The sequence below is a fragment of the Zosterops lateralis genome, assembly GCF_965231275.1.
Source record: "Zosterops lateralis genome assembly, chromosome: 15".
NCBI classification, from domain to species: domain Eukaryota; kingdom Metazoa; phylum Chordata; class Aves; order Passeriformes; family Zosteropidae; genus Zosterops; species Zosterops lateralis.
In genome coordinates this window covers 12,220,686-12,244,900 of record NC_139775.1, presented here as the reverse complement: position 1 = coordinate 12,244,900, position 24,215 = coordinate 12,220,686, and the positions used below count along the sequence as shown (strand labels likewise).

General features: G+C 36.7%; 1 protein-coding gene across 22 annotated transcripts in view; it reads left to right on the top strand.

Annotated features, from left to right (window-relative positions):
- RBFOX1 (RNA binding fox-1 homolog 1) overlaps positions 1-24,215 on the top strand; it is a 1,119,155-nt gene that overhangs the window by 1,092,206 nt on the left and 2,734 nt on the right. For 7 of the 22 annotated variants that reach the window (XM_083872241.1, XM_083872251.1, XM_083872238.1 and 4 more), the window contains one exon: positions 13,239-13,291. The exons of the other annotated variants lie outside the window; for them this stretch is intronic. In XM_083872241.1, the coding sequence (XP_083728367.1) occupies positions 13,239-13,291 (53 nt within the window). The remainder of the gene's footprint in view (positions 1-13,238; positions 13,292-24,215) is intronic. 22 annotated transcript variants of the gene reach the window in all.

Genomic DNA, 24,215 nt, shown 5'->3' with positions numbered 1-24,215 from the left:
TGCCAAAAAGGTGTAAAGGATTTGTTTAGGAAGATAACTTTAAATACTGTAAAGAAAGCTGGAGATGGCCTCAGTAGTAATGCAGTTGTTACAGTCCTTACTTATTTTTTTTAAAAAAAATTGTTCTAATTTTCAGATACACTTTGTGTGTAATTAGAATTGCAATAACCTGTCTTTGCTTGCATAATTTTAGATATCTTAAATGAATTTTATATCTTTTGGATTTTTTTCTTTAATTTTATCTTCTCTTTTTAAATGTGGTTAACCTTCATCTTCAATCTGCTTCCCCCAAATGAATACGGTTTCTTGTCTTAATTACAAATCTCATAACTGAATTTCTTTACAAGAGAGTCCCAAAAGTAGCATCGAGAACAAAACAAATAACAATCTGCTCAAACATTTCTTTGCATGTGAGAAACTATGTGCAAACATGGATACCTCTGATTACTCACAACTACAGCTCGTTTAATTTGATTAAATTTTGTTCATTTTAAAATTAATTTAGCGCTTTCGTGAAATTATTAATATTGAAAATGCTGAAATATAATTCAGTACAACTGCTTGTATCTGCTCTTCTCAATGTAATTATCATCTGCTCTCCTCTCACAACCCTGAAGATTCCATATCTCCTTATACACTTATTTAGTGTTAATATGAGCTCTTATTTAATTTAATTACATATGAACTACATTTACTGTTTGTATAAAAAAGGATGCCCAAAGAAATTGAGTACCGCTGAAACAGTGACATGTGGAAATACTACTTAAAAAATAAGAAAAAGCTTTAATTTTTTGGTCACCACTCATATCCATTATGAATGGAAATATTTCATAGTGAAAGGCTTCTTAAGTCAGGAGATGGAAAGAGGAAATCTTTAGATTGGAGACATGTTTGGGTAAATTAAAAATAAAGGTTAACAGAAAGATTTGGGACTCTGGAATCAATAGACCAAGTCGATTGATAATGATCACTGTGAGAGGGCTCCATTTGAAGGAATGCAATGGTATCCTTGTTTGTCACAGTTGGAAATATTGCTGGAAATAGGCGAGGAACAGATATACAGTGGAGAATCAGGTGGCAAGGAAATATCATTAAACCAATCAATGCAAAGTATTTGTCAAGACAGATCATGTACTCCTAAACCCAATTTCACAGCAGGGGTAGGTCTGGCAGATCTTTTCAGTCATTTCTTAGGATCATAAAACAAAACCAACAAAGAAACAGGTACATTTTGTTTTATTTATGAAGCAATGCAATCACTGGATAGAAATTCCGAATTCAATTTTTGTATTGTGTGATCTATCATATATTAAATTGCACGTACAGATTTGAAGGTCTTTGCAGAAGTGGATCAAAAATAAAATTATGTTTAACTTGCCAAGATTTAAAATATTTCTGATAAGGTTTCTAATTAGTATAAGTCCTAAAAGGGGACCTATTGGTCTACATATATTCTTCATCAGTCTGGAACTTGCCTGGCAAACTCTCTAAACTGAGCATATTTGGAAAAAGTAATTGTAGGGTCACGCAAAAGACACTAAATCAGATGTCAATAAAATGTCTGTACAGCTCTTATTCATCTTTCATGAAATATTTAAAATAATAATAAATAAAAGAAATAGTTGTTAGATTTCTGTCCAAGTCTGAAGTAAGAGAAACTAGCGAGGTCATCCAGTTTTGTGTTGCTGAGGTAGAAGGAGTCGGAGCATGGCAGTGGGGCGTATTGTCATTTTGTCATTGCATGTTCACTTGGTGTTGCTGGTATGTCTGTAATGCTGTCCTGGATTTGACAGATCCATCACATAGCTCAGTGAATGGCTTGCTTGACTTAAGCCTATGGGCAGACTTATTCACCTTGATTGGCTATTGGTTTTGTGTTCCATGATTTGGTTATTGCATCTTCGATCGGAGTAAGAGAAAAACGTTCCTCTCGCGCATATTAACGTTGTCAGCAATATTTATGCAAGTGTGTCTGGGAGTGCAGTGAGCAGAGCCCTGACAGGAGGAAGGAGCCCTGTCTGAGAGGCAGAGTCACCCCCCTGTGCTGCTTGCTGTCCCCGAGCAGGGCCCAGGTGTGTTTATACATGGATGGTGCTGTATCCATATATACACACACATTCCCATCCATCACACACACACACACACACACGGACAGAGGGTGCTGCCCTGAGCACCAGCCCCTTCCAGAACACTGTTTAAACCAATTTAAACCTCACCCCAAACTATGGGCGCATTCCCACTGTCCTCTTTGTTGTCTGGATTAAATCCCTCATCACTGGAAGCTGACTTTTTTTAGATTTTTTCTTTATTTTTTTGCCTTTTTTTTTTGCCTTTTTTTTTTTTTTTTTTTTTTAAATAAAATAAGGCCTATTCAAAAATATTTTGCACATAACACTTTGTAGTAAAAAGTATGTTTTGGTTTTTTTCCCTGCCATTATCAATTTGTGTTACGTGTTCTGTGGTTATACCTAGGGTTTTATGAAATTTGAGAGAGAAGGTTTTGTCATATGGAAATTATGTATCTTCCAGGGCTGAAATCTTACTCCTGATAAACTCTTGATATTCCAATAGTTTACATTTTTAACATGTCTGTGTGGAGCAATCAGTTTTTTCAAAGCAGTAGTGTCTACAGAAATAATTTAATATACTTTCCAGTTCTCTTTGGACAAGTAGTTGAGAGTAATACTTGATATTTGTGCTCAGGTTATCCTAAAATAGAATAGGAACAGATTTGATTTAATAGTAAACATGCTCATTAAAGAATGAAAATTTAGAATGAAGAGTAAAAAAACCACAAAATATAAAATGTGAGCTTTTATAGCTGAGGATGGCTTTTATTATTTTGTGGACTATATCATCTTCCATTTTATGATTAAACAATGAAAACCACTATATTTTTATTCAAATTGTTTTCTCTTACTAAAGATTACTAGAGATATATACTAAAAATTAAGGTTTTGATTGCATATAAAATATAATAACATCTTGAGCCAGAATTTAATTTTCCATTAAATAATTTTATAGAAGTATAAATATTTTAAAATCTATTGCCTCATTCATTTCATGATTGTACCTTCTTAGATTAAGGAGAAAGAGCTTCTCTACACAGTTTTAGTTTGTAAAGGAATCAGGTTGGAAGAGGAAAAAAAAATTAGAATATAGTGATAACTTTTCAACTTCCAGCTGGAACATTCAAACATTTGTGTGTTTTGCCATCCCAGTGGAATCTTAAATGGAAAGGTTTGGGGAATGATCCATAAGGAGGATTTGTAAAGCCCAAATTGTAGGCTACTCAAATTTTGACAATTAAAAGGTTCAGTCAGCGCCTTGACCAGGTACAGAGGTTGTGTTTAGCTTTTCTAACAGCAACAGAGAACACATTTAACACTTCTGCAAATGCTTAGTTTTGATGTAGTGATGCTTTATTGGTCTAGTTTGTTTGGTTTTGTTTTTTCCTGGACAATCCTGTATGGTAGCTAAAGCTTCTTTATTCTCTATTATTGCAAATAAAAATCAAATTATTGACTTGGCTGTTACAGAGTGGTAGTGGGTTTGGCCATCTACCTGTTAGAACCTTATGCCTGTGGGATCTCTGGCAAACCAGAGCATCACTGGCATCATGTTAATATTTCATAATCCATTTTCATCCCAGTTCATTCAAAGTTTTGGGGATGACTGGAGTATATGACTCATAGTATAACCATAACAGTACCTTTGAGTGAAGAGTTAGAAAGTAAAAGTGGGTGAATATGAATAAAGAAAATGTTATAGGGGAAAAAATAAAAAAATCAAAGCATTTGAAATTCCATGAGCAGGGACTTTAATGTAGTACATTTTGACAGGAATTCCCTGAAATGAAAATATGTTGCATAGGGTACTTTCCAATAATTGAAGCATGTTTCATTCTAAAGTATTGCAAATATGACATTTTTGGGGGAGACTCAGTGAGTCACATTAATGTAAGAAAACATTGCAAACAATTACATTTCTTAGAAACATAAACTTCTACCAGTTCTAGGAAGCTGCTTTGATGTTTTAATAAATTCCTCCACTGTCTGGAATTAACTTGTTTACTGGTATTTTGAAGAATTGATTCACCTGGGTGTAGTTTGACTATTCATGTAACATCCAGGGAACTGCTAAAACTCCTCCACCAGTTCAAAACTGAGGGGACAGAGTAGTGGAAAAGCTTAGTACTCCTGCCCAGAATTGTGGTAAACACCAATTATTAAACTTTTGTTGTGCCTGATCTCATTCATACCCTGCTTCTACTTCTCTTACCTTTAATCTCCATTCTCATTCATTGTAGTATCAAGGGATATTTTAGGAATCCCCACAGACAATCAAAGGCTTGGCTATTCCTGTGAAATCTGTTTTGACACCCATGATAGAAATCATGGAGAAAAAAAACTAGGAGAGAAGGTAGAGGTAGGACTAAAGCCCAGATTTCCATACCTGGCTTCCTGATCTGCTCAAAGATTAGGGTTCTCAGCACTTCTGCTGCCAGGTTCTTCTTGAACGTAGGGAGAGCTGTTAAATGCTCATCATGTTTCAAAAAAATAAATCAGTGCACCTCTTCTGATATTTACATCTCAGCTTCAGTATCTTCTCTTGGTTTTGTTTAATTCATCCAACCTACGTCTGGTTATGTAGCATGACTTAACTTGAGAGTTCTTTATTCTGATGTAAAAGCTCATAGTAAGGAACTGTGATTATGAATATATTAATTTGATGAATTTTCATACCTTTTCTCTAAAAGGAGGCAGGGGGAAAGGACTGGTTAACATTTTCAAAATAGGAATTACCTCATTACTAGCTCATATAAAAACTTCTTTGCTCTTAGAGGATATTGGAAGAAAGTGTGACTTTAAAACCTCTCAGTGTTGTATTCAGCAGACTGGATAAACGCGAAGTTGGGGAGTTACTGAAACATTGATTCCTGATGCAGCAGACCAAAACTGTTCCAGGGCATTGGGTCACTGCCTGTGACATGATAGACCATAACAGCTCCTTTGGACATGTCAGTGGCTAATTACACACTCCTCAGTTCCCAGATCATTGCCTTGATAGCCCACAAAGAGGCAGATTAGAACGTGCTCTAATGTTGTCAGCCTGAGTGCTTTAAAACCAAGGAGGAATTAAGAGCATTGTGCAGGAGGCAGAGAGAAGATAAAGGCAGGAAATGTTATTAATAAAACCAGGATGACATGGATAGAGCCTGTGTGGATTAGCCGTGTAATTTGCAGTGTGCTCCGGCAAGGTGACGAAGTATTAGAAGAACAAACTTTAAATAACAATGTTGATGAAATTAATCAAGGAAGAGGCAATTTACACCCTTGCATGTTTTTGCTGGAGCGTTTTGCACCCCTGAGGAGTCTAAAGCATTTGATTAGGTATTTAAGTAGATTATTTTCATATTCCTTTGGGCTTGGCAGGCTTCTGATACTCTAGGAGAACCCACCTGAGGCAAACATCAGACTGTAAGAATACTGCAGGAGTGGGAATAGAATGTTTATCCATATATCCTAAAGAATTTTTTTTTTTGCAAAAATTGCTGTAGGGTGTTTAATATACATGCATTAAAAAAAAAAAGAAAAAGAAAAAGTAAGGATTTTGTTCTTTGTTTAAATCAAACATGTTCCAGCTTCTAAAGTTTGTTTTGTTTTTCTTGAAGGAATTCTTAAATAATCCTGGCAAGGTTTTTCATGTATATGGTATTTTAGTTAAAATATGAAAAAAAAATTATGCTGTCAATTAATTTGTCAAGTCATTCCAAACTTAATGTCATGTAAAGGGAAAGAATTGTTGTGATTCGGAATTGCTGAAGTTTATAATTATACCTCTGTATGTTGGGAAACTTTATAGTGGATAAAATGGTGGTTACCAGTAAACCATAATAATTGCTATGAAATCAAAACAAATATAAAGGATGCTTTTGAAGCATTATTTTAAGAATGCCATGATATACATAAAGAACAAATCCCCCAATTAAATAAATGGAGATTTTAAAATGTATTTTAGTGAATAAAATACTGATTCTTTACGCAAGGCTGACTTCAAAATTCTCTTTTCCCTAAAGAGAATGAACAATATGTCCAAAGTATTGTCATAAACAAAATTTTCAAATATAAATATTAAGACTTCAAATACAGCCTTAGTTTAGCAGTCCTGGATCATAATGACATTGATTTATGTTGCTGACGTGGAGCACTTCTGAAATAAAATTCCTGCACTGCTTCCTCAAGTGTTTAATTTAAGTGCATAGACTGTGTTAATCACACTAAAAGGCCAATAAGTTTAGAGCAGTTCTGCCACAGAGATCAGTATGAATTCTGCTATGGATTTGTGTGGTATTCAGAATATCACCTTTTAGGTTTAGGTTTTATTTTAAAATGTCCAGATCTACTTAAAAATCATGTGTTCCTCTTGCAGATAAATATTCATCTTTAGACTCTGTATATTGAATTATTAATAACAAATAATTTCATACTAGATATAATATATTGAATGATCCTATATCAAAAAAAAATCCACCGATGCAGCAGGTAATATGAGTTAGATTCAAGTCTATTTGTATAACTATGATTAAAAATAATTAAATAAATAAATAAATCAGGAAATTAAATTTGTAGATCTAAAATATGAAAGGTGGAAGACCTACAGATTTTTTCATTGGTTGTGATGTAAGATATTGTCCACATTCTGGAAATATATTAAAAATAAGATTTTTTTTTTTTTTTTTTTTTTTTTGCAACAGAACTAACTTGGAAAATTGCATCTATTTGCTAGAAATTTTCTTTATACCAACTTTGAGGGCTAATGGAAGGGGAGAGAGGGGGAATTTGTATCCAAGACTCTGCCATGGCAGAATTATTTTATCCACCCTGTGGACATTCCTCCAATCTGCTTCACAGCATCAGTGTTGCACTGAGCTAAAAAGAGTCTCTCTCTTCTGGAATTTGAGTGGGTTGTTTAGCTAGTTCAGTATCAGGGCTAAAAAAAAAGGCCTGCCCATCTGCTGGGGAAAGCCTGAGATAAGAATACAAATTATGAGACAACACCTTCTGTTGACCATTTTTTCCCCTTTAGATTTTTTTAATCCCTTTGGGTTTTTGGGTTGGTCTTTTTTTGAGTAAATGAAATAATGCAGGAATATCACTGGGCTTGGGGATGAACATTTTCATTGGCGTCCAGAAGAGTTGTATTTTTTTTTCTTTTATCGAAGGCATGTTTTTTACAATTACGAAAGTGCTTTTTGGTATTAAAACATATTATTTCTGGTCAGGAAGTTGTGTGACTCGTAAGAGGATGACACAATGAGAGATTTTGTTTCTTTTCTCTCTCCTGCTGTCTTTGGCACTCTGAATTTGGGTAGAGACATCCTGTCATGGCTAAAGCACACTGAAATGCCCTGCACTGAGCACAAAGGGGATGCAGAGGAGAGCAGTGCAGTGGTGGTGAATGTGGCAGGGGGAGGAAGACTGGCTTGGGCTGCCTGGAAACAGGGCTGTGGTGCCATTTCAGACACCCTGGGGCATAGGAGGGACCTGGGGAGGCAGAGGGGACCCAGCACCTTCTGCAGTGACAGCTGAGCCTGGGCAGATGGACAAGCTGCCTCTGCCTGGGCAACGCAGATGGGCTCTGGTGTTCCCTCTGCAGCAGCAGTTCTAGAAATAGCTGCTTTTGTTTGTTTTGAGTCAGGGTTTTCCTCTATCCGCTTCAAAATTTCAGGAAAGAAATGGTCAGGAATGATTGGTGTAGGAGAGCATCATTCCTCATCTCTGAGAAAATCAGAGGACCTCAGTGAAAGCCAAATATCCACATCCTCCTCTCTGTCTTGGCATCATTGTTGGTTAGGTTGAGCAAGAAATTCTGCAGAGAAGAAGAACCTGACATTGAAGAAATTAGTCTAATTACCTTCCTAATGCACATCAGGTCAAAAAAGTTACTGTTAGTGTTGTTGAAGCTTGATACTGCATGAATTATTTCTAGTTTTATTCTTATTTCATTTAATATATCACATAGGTGTGGCTGTGAAGTTGTTTAGTTGTCTTTGTGTTGTGATTCAAATGCTATGGGTATGGTAATGTACTTTGATCTTACAGTAATGGGAATATAAAGCATGATAATAGCAAAATCAACCTTCTAATTATAGCTATTATGCTAATATTAAAAAGTTTAAATTCTTTGATGGCCTTGATATTTAAATTTAGGACATCAGCAGGAAAGAGTTGGGAAGGACTTAATAAAATGATTATAAGGGAACCTTTGTCCATCCTTGACTATTGCAGAAACCATTCAAGGAGCCAGCAGTCAGCTATATTAAAATTCATAATAAAAACCCCTCAACATCAGAGTCCTCACAAGAGCAGCAAAGTCTTAACATTTAGAGCACAAAAGAAATATATAATAGCTTTAATAATATAATGGAGAAATATACAGAGGTACCACGTATAACTCTGCTGGGGGAAATCCTTGCTGCACACGGTAGTTAGCACCAGATCCTTGGGGAATCCACCTTGGAGCAGCTCCAGGAAGGGAAGGCAGTGCTTTTGGTTAAGCTGCATCAATTTTACCAGCTGAGATTCTGATCCCTGGGTTCTACATAGTGGCTTTCTTTGTCAATCCCACAGCAGTCCTACCAGAAAAGGTCAACAGATTAAATATAGCTTAAATATAATTTAAATCTTCCCACTGTAACTTCTGTATAGTGTCGTGTTTGCCTTCATCCTAATTTCTGATGTTCTGGGGCTCTGCTCGGTTCTCAGCAGTTGCTGCATTTTTGGGTGGGGGTCTGAACCTCTGTGTTAAACAAAATTATTTCTGTCTAGTTTTGTGAAGTTTGTCAGCAAAGCCCAGGGTTTCAGGTCTGTGAGGCATAATCACTATATGTTAGTGGATTATAATTTCTTTTACATTTTAAATTTTCTAGAGCCAGTGCGGTTAATATCTTAAAATCCCCTTTGACCTTTAGTATGGCTTCCATTTTAAGGAAAGTGCTGAGGAGGAGGGATCGAAAACTTCTGGGACTGATGGGTGAAATTAGGTGTGTGCCAAAATTTTGTTCTCAGCCTTGTGCTGTGTGAAGCAGTGGTGAGCAGTCCCAGTGCCACCCAGCATTTTGGGGAGAGGAGAGGACACACAGAACACTCACTGGCCCTTCATCCCTGCATGGGCTTTCCACCCAAAATGACCTGAGTTTATAAATTCTCAGACATTTGGGAGCTCTGAGCGCCCGAGGAGCAGCAGGGCCAGTGACTGAAAGGAGAGAAAGGAGGTGGGAGGCTGGTGCTTTTGGAGGAGTGGGGACTGTGCAGATAGAGGAGCTTGTCCTTCCCAGGGTGGGATGACTCCATGCAAACTTTGGAGGGAGGACTCAGGGTAGGAGTTTATTCTACTTAGGGTGGAATTGTGTTTCATGATAGTTACATCCCCCAAGTCTTAAAGAAAATTGTCTGAGACCCATTCTCTGAATCTCCACCTATCTTCTGCTTCCAGGTTCTGAATTTTCCAGTAGTAAAGTGGGCAGATCCCTTATGGGTCAGGCATTTCTTCACAGAGGTACTTGTGTATATTAGACACCCATAGCAAGGACAAGGCTCAGGCTCCAGTGGTTAAAGAATTTAAACCCCTCGATATATATAAAATCTCTATTCTATACTATAGCATGTTTTTACCAAACAGTTTTAAAAAGAGAGAAAGCAAGCATGTAATGTATTGGATATGCAAAAAGGTCTGCTGGATGGAAAGAGCAGGTGCCAAGAGAGAGAGGTTTCTGTCAGATGTGGGGCCTTAGGGGCACACATTTGTTACTGCCAAAGGGACTACAGGGAATGGAGCAGAGGAAATTACAACATATTCAAATCTTTGAAGATAGTGTGATGCAGGTTCAATAACTACCCCAAAGGAAGAAAGCTCATCTAAATCATTTAATAGTACTTCTGTTGTCCTCCCCTTCTGTTCTTGTTTGAATTCAGGAATAGATCAAATGTTTAAACATTTTTCTTTTTTCAAAATTTAAAACCATCTTTATTACCATACTGGTAAAAAACGAGTTAGTTTTCAATTTGCTCGAAGAGATAAAAATTGATATATAGGCTTGAGAGAAGCAGTAGTATGCAGAGTGTTTGCCCTTGGGAAGTAGCTGCTGGGATGGAACTCAGCCATTTGGAGTCCCAGCAGCACATTTTCCTGACCCACACTGGCTGGGAGACATCAGGGAGCTCAGATTGCCAAAGGGTGCTGCTCCTGCACTTAAAAGGATTGCACTTAGCCCAGGGCGTGAGGATCTGGCAGGTGGAATATATCCAACTGTACATTCAGATCAATGTATTTGTCATGTTATCCTTTCAGGTTTTATTTAGTTTTTTTTTCTATCTCACAGCCAGTAACAGCTTTTAAAATTTTATTTTAAAAGTTTCATCTGTTTAAATCTATGTTCTTTTACATCTGAAGTATTAACCAGTGAACAGTAAAAAATTTGGTCCTATACTTTCACTGTTAATACACAAATTAAATTATGGAAGTGATTCTGTATCTTAATTGAGCAGGGCTTATTGTGTAATAAAGTTGGGTCCGCTTACAGTTCCTGTACTTTTTTTGTATCATTAAAAGTGTAGCAGTGATGAGGAACACTAAACCAACCTAAAATGCACCATGAATTTTCATCACAGCTTCCTTGTGAGATTCTCAAGCTCGACAGAGTTAGTGCAGGGAACTGGCTCCCTTTAAAGGGAACACTCCCAATTTGAGAGGACTGGGCAAGGTGAGCTGTCCTTTGCCACCTCTGCTCTCCACCTGCTTTAGGCAGAAGTGAACTGGTGTCTCACAGAGCCAGCTGTCCCCCAAAGGATTCCTTTTGCTGGCCCTGGGGCTGTCCTCACAAAGGACTGACCCTTGCTTTGGCCATCAGCTGTGATGTCTGTGATGCCTCTGATGAGCAGTTTCCCCTCTAGGTCTGTGCAAATATCAGCTAAATAAACCCTGCCACTATAAGAACATTAAAGCCATCAAAGTGCTAAAGAATTTCTAGTAATTGCTACAAATAACACCTAATTAGATATAAAATATTGAAGTGAATTATTGGACTCCAGCCTCTAGTCTTTTCATTCTCACAGTTGCTGTGCTGACCAATATCTAACTCTTCCTGCTTTTAAAAGTTATGTGTGGAGTTGTGAAATTAATTTTACAAAAGCAAAATAGTATCTTCCTGTGAAGCAGTATAACGAGACATTTATAGTAGTTGTTTTTTTTAAATAAGTATCACTTTGTTTTGTTTTGTTTTGGTTTGGTTTTTTTTTAATTAGGGTTTTTTCTCAGTAAATACTAAAGACTGTGTCAAAGAAAGAGTAAGATTTCAGAACAGTTTTAATAATATTTGTCATCTCAAAGGACAAATTGCAGTTAGTGTTCTGGGGTCTTTCTGGAGGTACTAACCCAGCATATTACCCTTGCAGATAATTCTTTATTTTAACATCTGTAGATAGAGATTCTGTGGCTAAGTGTTCTACTGTTCTGAGCAGAGATGAACAAAAGGAGCTTCTCAGTAACCACTTCAGAGGCAGTTTTTAATGAAAAGTAATCTTTTCATTTAGATGAGAGGGCAGTTTAACATCTTCATAGGAATGAGTCAGAAGGATTTTCTGTAAAACAGTAAGTCTGCATTGCTACTGGCTCTTTTAGTCAAGCATCTGACTTCTGTCTGTAATTTTCACAGAGGTGGTAGCAGTAAATACAGTGACAAAATATGCTACCTATGAAATACAGAGTAGCTCTGCATTTATAATGTAAAATTTATCTCACTTTGTTTTCTTTAAATTCATATCTTTATATAGCATTACTTGTTAGGTAAATCTCATTATCTCCTGAAACTGGCAGATGACAAAATAAAGAGCAAAACTACCAGTTGAACTTAATGAAAAGCTAAGAATGCAAGAATGTACAATTTGATCACTAAGTTCACACTAACAGTGTCAGTATTTCTGCCAGGGCAGAGGCAATGAGCTGCTTTTGGACCTATGCAATCCTGCCCCTACAGTACAGACTGCAGATTCCTTGATTTGTTTTGGATTTATTTTTTTTCTCCCCCTAGAACGTGAACCTCTAAGTAACAAGGTTCACAGATTTCTAAATGAGAATTTCAAATCTCTTGATACATTGGAGGTGAAGTAATAGGAATAGATTTTGTTCCCTTAGGGCATAACTCCAGGAGGTTTTGTTGCCCCTGAGGGAGGTTTGCTCCTGCACGGTTTTCAGGAGGATCCTCAGTGCTTGCAGAGCTGTTTTTCCAGGCAGTCCTTAGCCTGCATCCTTTGCCTGCTGGTTGTTAGTCTTGCATTAAGGCTTTGCAAAGCTCAGTGTCAGGTTTTTGCTGTGCCTGGCAGTGCAGGGGCTGTGAGCAGCCAAGTGTTAACCCTGCACCGGGTTCATTAGCCCTGCACAACACAAAAAACACCCCGAGGAAGCCGGGTATATGCACATAAAGGAATCATTGGATGGTTTCCACTAACCCAAATCCTGATTGCCTAGATTTCAGAGAGGACAAATCAGGATTTGTGCCATAATAAAGTTTTCTGCCTTTTGAAATAGTAGTGCCTTTAGTGTTTCTCTTTTTATGTTACCTGGTTTAAAAAAGAATTTTGCAAGAGAAGGTTTATATTAAATTACTCATATCTCTAGTTTATTTTCCTAAGATTCTGCAAAAGACTTTTATGTATTTGGATGACAGTATATGAGAATATACTATGTCATTTCTTTTTAAATAAATAGCAGAAAATTAATTTTCTGATTGCAGTCATATTAGACATAGAAAAAGCAAAATATTTTAATTTCAATATCCTCCTTTCAGATGCACAAAGTAAATTGCAATTTAATTTTTTTTTCAAAAGCGCTTTTTACATATTTTGCAGTAGTGCCCTTTAATAGCTATATCAATATATTGTTTTATTTTTATTAGACTTCATAAATATATTGACATATCTGTAACACTAAACATGAAGCTTCCAATGCAAGAGTTTGTACATAGTCCATATCCAAATGTCACCATTATTTCATTTAAAAGATCCCAGCATGTCTACCTCATGATCCTTATGAACTCTATAATACTCAACACTTTTTCTTGCTACATTCATTAAAATTAAGCACCCTTCCCCTACCCCATCTGTAAACATCAAGTCAATTGGCAGCTAGCACATTTCCCAGTCAGCAAGCAGTATTGTGAATTTTATCTTCTCTTGCAGAAATCAATTCGTCTTCGTTGCAGCAGATGAAATTTCTTGTAACACCTCTGCAGGTAACAATCATTGATACTTCTTGATGCATCCATCCAGGTCTCAATATCCTTTTTCACATGCTGCATTTAATCGTAAGACAAAGCGCAGGAAAAGTCCGTAGCGTAAATCTTTGGGATAGTTTAAATTAATTTATAGCGTCAGCCTCCAGGTTCTGCCATAGAAAAGCCATTAGGTTATTTTTTTGCTGACTTTGGTGTTTTGTTTCCAGTTTAAGTATGGTATGGCCTAGTGTGGGTAAGGATATGTTAAAAGCTTCAGGACTGTGACTTTCAAAAGTCAAACCGAACAGAACCGATGAGAAGAGCCCAGGCTTAGATGTGGGCAGGACATTTTGTAAGTGCTGTGGTTGTAACAATTTTCTTTTCAACTCGCTGGGGGCAGTTGATGCCCACGAGGGTGTTGCAGACCCTAAAGCACTCACAAAGTCTATCCTATGGATGAGATAGTGGGAGGGAGGGTCTGTGCCCTCAGAGGATCGCTCTCTAGTAAGTAAAAAGTCTCCATGTACTATCATGTTGTAAGCCGTGGGTACAGAAGAATGAACAATGTTTTTAAAAGGTTTATTTATATTTTATAAGTATATTGAATATGTCAAGAGGTTTTGTCTCTTTTAAGCAATAGAGTTTGAACAAGCTTAGTCTTAATTCAGGTAAGGATGGTGTTGTGTTGCTACATAAGGAATCAAAAGGCAAAAATAAATAGTAACTGTGCTGGGGCTTATCCTGCCAATAATGTTGTGCCAAAAAATCAAGTTCATAGAAGCTTCTCATATTGAAGGATGAAAGGGTATATAGTGTGAAATCAAATGTTGGTATGAAGAAGTGTTTGCTGATAGAGTTTTATATTAGCAGAAATAAAAGAAAGGTGACGAGATCTCTGTTTATGCCATGATGATCTACATAGAAACAAATAGAGAACATTTATTTATGGAAAAGGTGATCATAGCTAGACCCAAAATATGCTAAAATTGTTGTAATCTCTTTGCTAGCTGTAGCATTTTTGGTGGTAATCTGAAAAGTTCTTCAGTAGTAAAACCTGATTCAACATAGATTTTTCCAAGTCCTATAAATCATGAAGTAAATATTTTGAAAATCCAACATTTGTCACATTGTTCATATCACTCAACTTGGATTTTGGCTTTGGTTATTTCAGTGGAGCTTCCTGCTCAGCTCTTCACTGAAGTGAGCTGTAGTAGGGAGGCTGCTAATTTGTAAATCTAAGCTTTGCTGAGTAAGAATAAATACATTTATTTTAGCAATTTTTAAACTTGGAATTCTTGAGTTAGATGTGAGGTCTCTGGGTCCAGTTTTGCAAAGTGAACCCTTCTAAGCAATAATTTTTGTTCTAGTAAAGAAATTTTTCTCTCTCAATTCAGGCACGATTTAAGTGCCCAAGACTTTATTACAGATATTCCATATATCACTTCTTTAGAATTCCAACCAAAAAAAATATTATTTATATAAAATATAAATGTCATTTATCATTGCATTCAGTGAACTTTGCACAAAAGGAAATGGATCTCTGTGTGTATTTATTAAAAACTTTTCAGTTTACCAGTTGATTACCTCTGTTGGATTGATTCAACAATAAGATATTTTTGCTAGGCATGGTTTTGAGCATATGATAAACACATCCATCACAGGTGACTGCAGGTGCCTTTTTTTGCACTAAATATGAAGGAGAAAGCTGATGAAAACCTGTACCTGCTGTTTCTTATATACCTAAGTTTCAGTAATAGAATTTAAATGACTTTTGGCTTCATAAAAACGTAATTCTCTGGCCCATATTCCTGTGAGTCAAATTGCTAAAGTTGAATTTGGTCTTTTGGATTTGTAAGTTGACTTCCAACTATTTTATTATCTGATGTTTTATGTTTTAATACATGGAGCAAACATAGAGATACTTTGAGAACCAAAACCTAACCTTCCTGTGGTTTTTCAGATGCATGCAAAACACCTGCAGTATGATTTTATAGTGCTTTTTTTAGTGCTCCTAAGCTCAATGACAGTAATTCTACTGTGTTTGTAAAGTTGGTATCAAGTGAAGATACTTATAAACATGCTCAATGTTTGAAATGTGAGTATATGTACGTTTGTATTGCTTCCCTGTAAAGGATGGGTGTGTTTGTGGATTACAAATAGTAGTATTTAAGAAGTAAAGCTTTGGTTGGGACTTGATCATCAATTGGAAATGGGAGGTCTTGGGTGGTTCTGTTGATAATATTCACTCTTTTCTTGTCAATCCTTCATCATTCCTGCCAGAGGATACTTAGCCCTCAGCCACATGGTATCTTTTTTTTTTTATTTGGGAATAAAATAGTCTTGAGTAGATAAATGTATTAATGAATTATTTGTGTTCATAAACACATTTCTCTTTGTGTATCTCTGTCTGTTCTTGAATGCACATTGTAATGGGAAACCTCCTCAGATTCCTGACAAGAGGGATCCTTCCATGGGAAATTTAAAAGCATTTCACTCTTGATTGCATCCAGTGCATTCTGAGGATAAAAATAATTACTGTTCAGAAGAGAAGTTCTGCACTTCTGGGCTAGATCTTCTCTGGCAGACATGATTAAAGGGTTTGCAAGCAGATCTGAACTAGAACAGAGCCAGGGAAAGTATCTGAAACCTCCTGTTGGTTTGATGATGGAATTTTAACCAGGATCTCTGGGGACCTTCCTGTAGCAAATTGCTGACAATAGTTACACTAAGGGAGAATTAATCCTGAGGTTCTTGTCTGATGGGGGCAATGGGGACGTGCCCTGCAAGTCTCTGGATAAATCCGAATGAGACTCAGAATAAACCTGTGGTTTATTTACGTGTTGCTTGCAGAACATTGTTCATTTTGAAGCTTTATCATTCTTAGTGAATTTTTTGAATCGGCTCTCGATCTATTTTTTTCTTTCTCTTTTAGATTTTGTAACATCAAAATTCATAGTTTGTAAAGAAAAAGCATTTTTAGTGTGTTTTGCAAGTGCATTCTCAGATGTACCTGCAAATTACATTTTATATTTTTTGTGTAAAAATGGGACAGGTTTATTATTTTATATTTATATTCTCTCTCTCTCTCTTCTTCCAGTTTTTAACTGTTATCCAGCCTTTGTGTAGAAGCAAAAAAAAAAAATAAATCCAATGCTGATGCATGCTTGGTATTATTTTTCTCCCAAGTGTATTTGCAGTTTATGATTTTGAAATAACAGAGAGAAAGGCAAGGGTATATATATATAAAGCTGAATTCAGAATGAAGTATGCTGGAAGTGGATATAACATCTGTCCAATTGTGACTGTATTTATTTACATTTTTGAGCAGAATCAGTCCCAGGAGGAAGGAATCTCTCTGTGTGTGTCTGTGTGTCTGCATGCAAGCAAAAAAAAATGCTTTATAAAGCTTTAGAAGTTGACAGTCTTAAATTAAGTTATTGACCTCCATTTGGAGAAAGATACAGTCTCCAAAATAGATTAAACATTTTGAAAGGTTTAACTTCATAACTCCAGGAGAGATGTTGAATAAAAGCAAGCAGCTTCAATAAGCAAACCGTGGGGTTTGTGCTATTGAAATATTTGAAGAGAATATTGGCCATTTTTAACAAATGCAATTGCTCCAGTCACTGCAATTTTCCTGTATACTATCATTAACCTGTCAGCACTAACACTGCCACAAATTTAATTCATTGAACAATAGCAAATATGGAGATACTTATTTAAAACAAATTAATATTTGATGAAGTGCTTAGAACGGCTGCAGTGCCTGTTGTGGCAAACCCACCTCTGCCAGGGCAGGCACATAAATAATTGCAACTGGTCAAAAATTTTGTCATATGAGCTTGCATGCATCTCATTGACCTGTTCATGTGTCTGGTGGGAGATATTGATTAGATCATACTCTTACAAAGGAATTTGAGAGTCCAATCCAAACTTTTTGGAAGAATGGAGTTTCAGAGGTGTTTTCTTCAGCCTGTTAGAATTACTGTGTGAAGACATATGCTCAGTTGAGAGAGGTTCTTCCCTTTTACTATTGCTGCCAATGGGTTTGACTTAATTTCATGGAGCAGTTTGGGAAAATAACCCTTTTCTATGAGATGCTTTTATTATTATGCTGTGCTCTTCTGCTAATCAAATAAAAAATGAAGATGAAGGAGCAGCTGTATGGTCTTTGTGCTAGTATTTATTTAAGGCTGTACTGCTGTTCCCCGTGAAAAATAGCAGATACTGAAGTTTTTGCTCTGGAAAGACTAGGAAATGTTGCACTAATGCACAAAATTAAACTTCTTCTATAAATTCAAGTGTCCTTTATGTTGGCAGTTTAAACTTGCATTTACTGCTGCTATAAATAGTCTCTTGTACAGAATTCCATTCGTTACAGCTTTTACCGCTCTGGGTAGTTTCGTGCTGAAGACGTTCAGCTACTGGACCAGTTGATAAAAAAATCAGTAAACACTTTGATTATCCTCTGTCCTCCTTTCGTGAGGTTTGATTAATTCCTTTCTGTCCCGCAGTGGAGGGGCTGGCAGGCCTGGCTGGCGTGGCTGTCACTGTCAGGGTGACAGCTTGCCTGCCCGGCGCTCGCGGTTCTAGGTCAGTTCGCATGGCTGCTCAGATGTGACAGCACGACAAGATTAGGGAAAGCTGAGGTCCTGTCATTTGTAAATGGAGGATTTGCAATGTGAAGCTCCTTTGATAACAGGAATAGCGAATAATCTGTGTTTGTCCTCAACAAGTGCCTATAGGCACCTGTGCATCTCCTGTGCTGGGTTTTTTTTTTTAATGAAGCAATTAGGTTGGTTTTTATCTGGTAGGTTAAAAATAGAGCACATGAAAGGTGGTTTGTGTGTGTGCATGTATGGATGCTTCTATACAAGTCCATTAAATGAGTCAAATGAGCAAGGATTCAGTTTTAATGGCTTGAGATTGTCATATTGCAAATAAACCTAAAACAACGCTACGGTTGCAGAACTTTATACGTGATCACTAAAGACTGCTTTAAAATTTAGTAAATAAAGTACCCAGTATGTTTATTATTGAACTAGGTAAGATTTTCTCCGAGCTTTATTGCCCCTAAATATAACAGCAATAGTAATATAACAGAAAATGCTTTACAGACTTAAGAAATGCCTTCTTTTCTTTGGAATAGAGCTGGGTTTAGGAGTCACCTGGTGGCAAATCTCAGATTCCCCAGTGGCTTTTTTAAGGGAAGTTTATGTAAAATCTTAGTTTCTTGGATAAAAGCTACACAGAAAGGTGGTGCATGGAATTCTTTTAGACTTTTTACTAGGCCTCAGCTTCAATTCCCACCCTGGTGTGAATCCAGACAGCAAGACTGAAACTGAATTAGAGCTTTTAATCTGAGATCTGTGCCTAGGGTTGCTCCAGTTTGCAGTTATCCAGCATCAGCTCAGGGGAAAGTCACCTGGGCTGCTGTTTGTTGCCCTTCTATATTTTTTGCGAATTAAACAGTATCAATCACATTTATTTAAATGTTTTAGAAGGTTTGGCTGGCTGCAAACATCTCATAAATTTTAAAAGAAGATACAGGCGAGCAAACAGAAGCAAAATTAAAACCACGTCTGAGCATCAGTGAAACTCCTGCAAAACATGCCTGTCAATTAGCAAGGAAATTAACTGGCCAAACTGAGATGTGACAAACATAAATAAACAGCCAAGAATTGGAAATCCATCTCTACAGGAGAGTCTGCATAGGCTTCTCTACTTTCTCCTTTCTCCAGCTTACAGGAAAAAGTAAACAGTGCTTTTAATATTTCATCAATGACATATTTATGAACATCATTTCACAGAAACCTTTCATTATTGCCCCTCTACCCATGGTAGACCCTGGTCAAGTTTCTTATCTCTGAGAAAACCTAGGAATGTGTTGGTACTGTAGTGATAGGAAATCCCTTATGGCTCTGCAGGCACACTGGAGTTCAGCCCTGCAGTACACCTTGAAGTTTCACTCTTTATTGTGTTGCCTGTCACTTCCCAATTCTTTCTCTGCTCCACATCACAAATCTGTAGCACATTATAGGTCATGGAAGAGGAAGATGCTATGAATAAAGTATGTGATGGTCCTCCCTTGTAGAGTGACCTCAGTGTCTGATAGCCTGCATTCAAAACTTGCCAAGGAGAATTCTGCCATTCTTAACCTTCCCAATCAAGGAAAATGCCTGGAAAATTGTTTTTATGAGCAGATTTCAATTTCCTTGATCTTAAATAAAAACTTCAGAGACATCTTTGTCCATTGAGGTGGAGAGAGACCTGTTGGTGATTCAGGTGACTGAAATGCCCGAAGTCCCTTGGTGTTAATATCTAAAATGAAATTAATTAGTTGGTTGCACATTCTTTGAACACCACAAGCAGACACCATCCTACCACAGTGGGATGAATTTTAGGTTACAGGGCTACCCCTGCTGCACAGGTTTGACCCTCTGAGCCTAAAATTCTGCTCAGCAGTGTGGTGTGTGACTGGTGTGCATAGGGAGGAGCTGTGCTGCTCGTGCCTTCTCTCTTGGGATCATCACAGTTCTGTGACCAAGGGGAAGAGCACCAAGTTAGTTATTGGAATAATTTATGTATTTCTGTGGTATTAAGGCCAGGCAACCCTTGCTTTCCTTGTGTTCCTTCCAGAAGCAATTTTATGACTTGATTGTTCAATTATAATCAAAGCAGGTGAGGAGTGGATGATATTTAGGAAAAGTTAGAAAGATGAACTTTCCAGTGGCTTTGCTTGTAATATGGCTGAGGTCAGAGTTTGAAGCAGTGACCAAGTTTTAACTTCTCTCTTTATACTTCTTAAGCAGGCTCATAATTTTCTGTAGTTCCTCCAGCAATATGTAGACTTGAAAAATTGGGAGGCAGGTGATAATGATAAGCAAAACTTGTGTATGAATTTCTTTAAAATTCTCCTTCTATACTTCTCCAATCACTTGAGGAAAATGTGTTAACTTGGTTCGTATTTTATGTGGTGAGTTTTTCCTTATTAATTCTGTTATTAAGCCCTATAGTGTGTATGTTATTTAGGAGCTTCTAAATGTCTCTACTATTGGAGCTCCACTGTCTGTCCCAGATGTGTATGGAAATACAGCCATACTACTAAAGAATTTAAAGTCCTGAAATGGAAATTATTATTAGAGAGGCACAGAATTCCCCAAATTTTAAGATTTCAACACCTACTACTGATAACTTAGATACTCCCTTTCAAAGGTCCTGAAAAAACAAATCCCACAATTTTCCTTTTTTAATTAGTTCTTTTAAAAAATTTCATCAGTGAACGACAAATGTTTTGTCTTTTTATGTAGTATTTTAGCATTTTTAAACCCTCTGCTGAAAATGCTTGAAGAGACTGAGGCATAGCATGAATAAAGAACATACCATGCATTGGTGGTTGCTTGTGGCTACATTTACAGAAGTTAGCACAGCTACACTATGTTTTTTCTCAGTTATTTCCCAAGAAGTTGTTAGTCCAGCTATTTAAGAACCAGTATCAATATGATAACAAAATGCCAGCAAACTTTTTTTTTTTTTTTTTTTTTTCTCCATGATATCCTGAATGCTTGTCCCAGATATAGTGGAAAATAGAGAAACATACCTTGTTCTAGTTAGTGATGCATCAAAATTGTTCATCAGCTGTGTTCTGAGAGAAGAATTTGTGTGTGTTGTTTTGGATACATTGTTTTATCATCCTGTAAAATACACACAGAACCACATTGACTGTGAATTTATCAAAACCTTACTATTGGCACATCCTAAATTTTAGTAAGTTGTTTACTTGGGATGATAATTTGCAGTGTAAATTCATCCCAAAGCGTTTTAAATGCCACTAATTGTAAGGGGAAGTAAGCACGCTGGCATAGCAGTGAGTAAATGAAGCAGTGTGTGTGGGACTGAAGCAGCTCACTGATTTGCAGTGTGACAATATAGCTTAAATCCTTCTTCCTATTTTCAGCCTGGAAATCAGAATCTATTCTGCTAACCTTCTGAGCTTCTAAATTTGGTGTCATGCAAGGGCGTGTTTAAAAATTAGCATTTAAAAAGAAACCCACTTGCTTTAAGTTTAAGCTGACACTGTTCCTTTCCTCTGTGGAAATGAAATTTATTAATCATAATAAAACCATCATATTCTGAAGGTAGAGGTCACCCTGAGGAGGAAAAAAAAAAAAAAAAAAAAAAAGTCTATTCATCACAGAGGAATTTCAATGCATTTTTTTTTTTTCCCAGATAATATCTGAGCATGTGTTCTTTCCCCTTTGGAAATATTTTCATCCATGTTTGTGCTTACATATGTCAAGTGTATTCAGGAGCATGTGAAAATGAAAATGGTGCAGTTGGATTTTATGTATTTTCTTTTACAGAAGATTTGGAAGAATCCCTTTTACATTTTATTTTGTGTTTAGGTTGCACACATTTGTTTAAGTGGAATTTCAATATCCTGTAAAAGAAAAACAAGTGTTTGTTATTTTAACAAGAATATAAGCATCACTAATTCTGCAATAACATTTCTGTGTTAATACCACAGTAAAAGCTTTAGCATTATCACAATATAAATATAAACCATTCTTTTTAAGGAGCAAGGATTAACTTTGGTCACAGTTCTCACGTTAGGATTTCTTCAAAACTCTTTTGTTTTAAGAAAGAGACATGGTTTACATAGAAGTATAAAAAAAAGCAATGTAAAACACTGACAATAAGTGATTACTGCTTTGGAAAAAGGGTAATAAAAATGCACTCAGAAGTCAATACTGGGTTGAAACAGTCATATTTTCATCCTTTGAAATTGCTTAATGTGTGTGTTTATCCATATTTTCCCCTCAGTTGTCAAGATTTCTGTTGAATATTGATATAATAATATTATTAGCAACATGGTGTTTTGCATCAGCGTTGTAAACTTACCAGTTACTCCAGTAGTTGGCTTAAATATAATAATAATTTAATACAGGCTGAGCCCTGGGGATTCAGGCTTGGTCCTTCCTCATAAGAGGCCCTTGAATTTGGGCCACTTAAAGCCATCCTGGGTGACCTGTTGGAGTTTGTTTTGTGAGTCAGTGAGACACAGCCAAGGATCAGGATGCAGGAATGGGATGTAGGATGGAGGCAAAATGCAGCGATATCAGATAAGCAGGAAAAAAAGAAAAAAAAGAAAAAAGAAATATACCAATTCCCATTGCTTTAAAAGTAATAATCGTGGCATTAAAGCATGTAAAATAATAGTACATGTAATTTCTCTTGTAAAAAGGACATGAGGGAAACATGTCCACCTTTAAACTAATCGTTTTCCCTACCTAGATGTTTTCCTACTGTTGGAATGAAATGTGGCTGGAAAAAATTAAAATTATAATGATATTCAGAATGGATTCTCAGACTTTAAAAACTGGGATGGAGCAGTAATGTCTTGTTCTCTTCAGTGTAGGTGAACAAGACACAAGGGGCTCTCTTGTGGTTCCATCAAAGCTGAGTATTTCAAATCCCCAAATCATGTTTGCATCCTTAACGTGGAGGGTTGCCAAGGCTGAGGTTTATGGAAGTTCTTCCTACCAGAGAGGCTGCAGAGTGTGAGATCTGTGTCAGACCTGCTCAGAGAACCCTCAAACTCCCTTTCCAGCTCAGAGAACCACCAAGTGCTTTACCCAACACAGACTGACCTGAGCTACTTCCCTTCCCTTGCTTTTCCAGTGGGAATTTCCCGTTCCCTTTGTTGGGCAATTTCTTGGTGTTCTTGGATACCAAGTATTTAAGTAGAATTGATACATAAATTTAATCCCTTACTCATCAATACTTTAGAAGCAAAGGAGGAACTAATGTATTTTATACAAGCCTTTTACACATATTTCCCTGAATTTCAGACCAGGTCTTAAGGAAAGCAATTGCCTAACACACTGCTAGCCCTGGAATTTCATGTATTCCTCTGATAGCAGTGGAGACTTCTGTACCCAAATCTAAAGCAAACACAGCTGTGGGGTGAGATACAGAGCCCACACTCGTGAACTTCAATAAATGAATTTATTTTTAATGTATTATCCCTTCATAGGAATTTGTATTTACTAAGCAGACAGGACACTACAACTGAAGGCATTCAGCTACGATGGTTGCACTTTGAAGTGAAACATCCAGCCTTTAGAATGCTTTATAAGAACTTAGATACACTTATATTTGCTCAAAATGCTGCACTCCTGCTGGGGAAAAAAAAAAAAAAAAAAAAAAAAAAAAAAAAAAAAAAAAAAAAAGTCTGATTCACAATGCTGAATATGAACCACTGTACACTTGGAAATTTGTACTTACTGAACTGTTTTCTACTCTTTTTTTTAATTATTATTATTTTTTCTATCAAGATGTGTGGTTATATATTCTTGGAAAAGAGAAAGCATTGCAAGTGTGTGGCCTTATGTTTGTGCAGAGTCAGAGACAGGGATGCTCAGTCTGTTTTTTTCCATGCTGAACCCTTTAGTGAGCACAGTTGTCACAGGAGGTGATTTGCTGGATTTCCATACGAAAGGAATCCCTCATAAGCTGGCAAATGTTGGCTCAGTGAGATGGAGAATTAAGGATTTATTGTCTATGGTAATTTCTGCTCCCTCCTCAAAGATGTATCTGGGTAGGTGTGGATGTCTAGTTCAGATAATTTGGTCCTTTATCTCACACCCAGGACCCACAGTAGTGATGGTGGAGGATTGCATTTGCCATGGAAACATTCCTTTCTCAGCTGGTTAGCTGGGATATCTGCACATCAGATTCTGCTTGTGGAGGAGCAAACACGTGATAATAAAATAGAACAATTGTCCTCTTTTCAAAAAACTTAAGTTTGTACATGTATCTGAAAAATAGGATAGTTACACAGAATGAGACCAGTCTGTGGTTACTGTTCACATAAGGCTAAAAAATAATGGTGCTTTTTTTTTTTTTTTTTTAGAGCTATCAAGGGCATTGTTAATCCTTG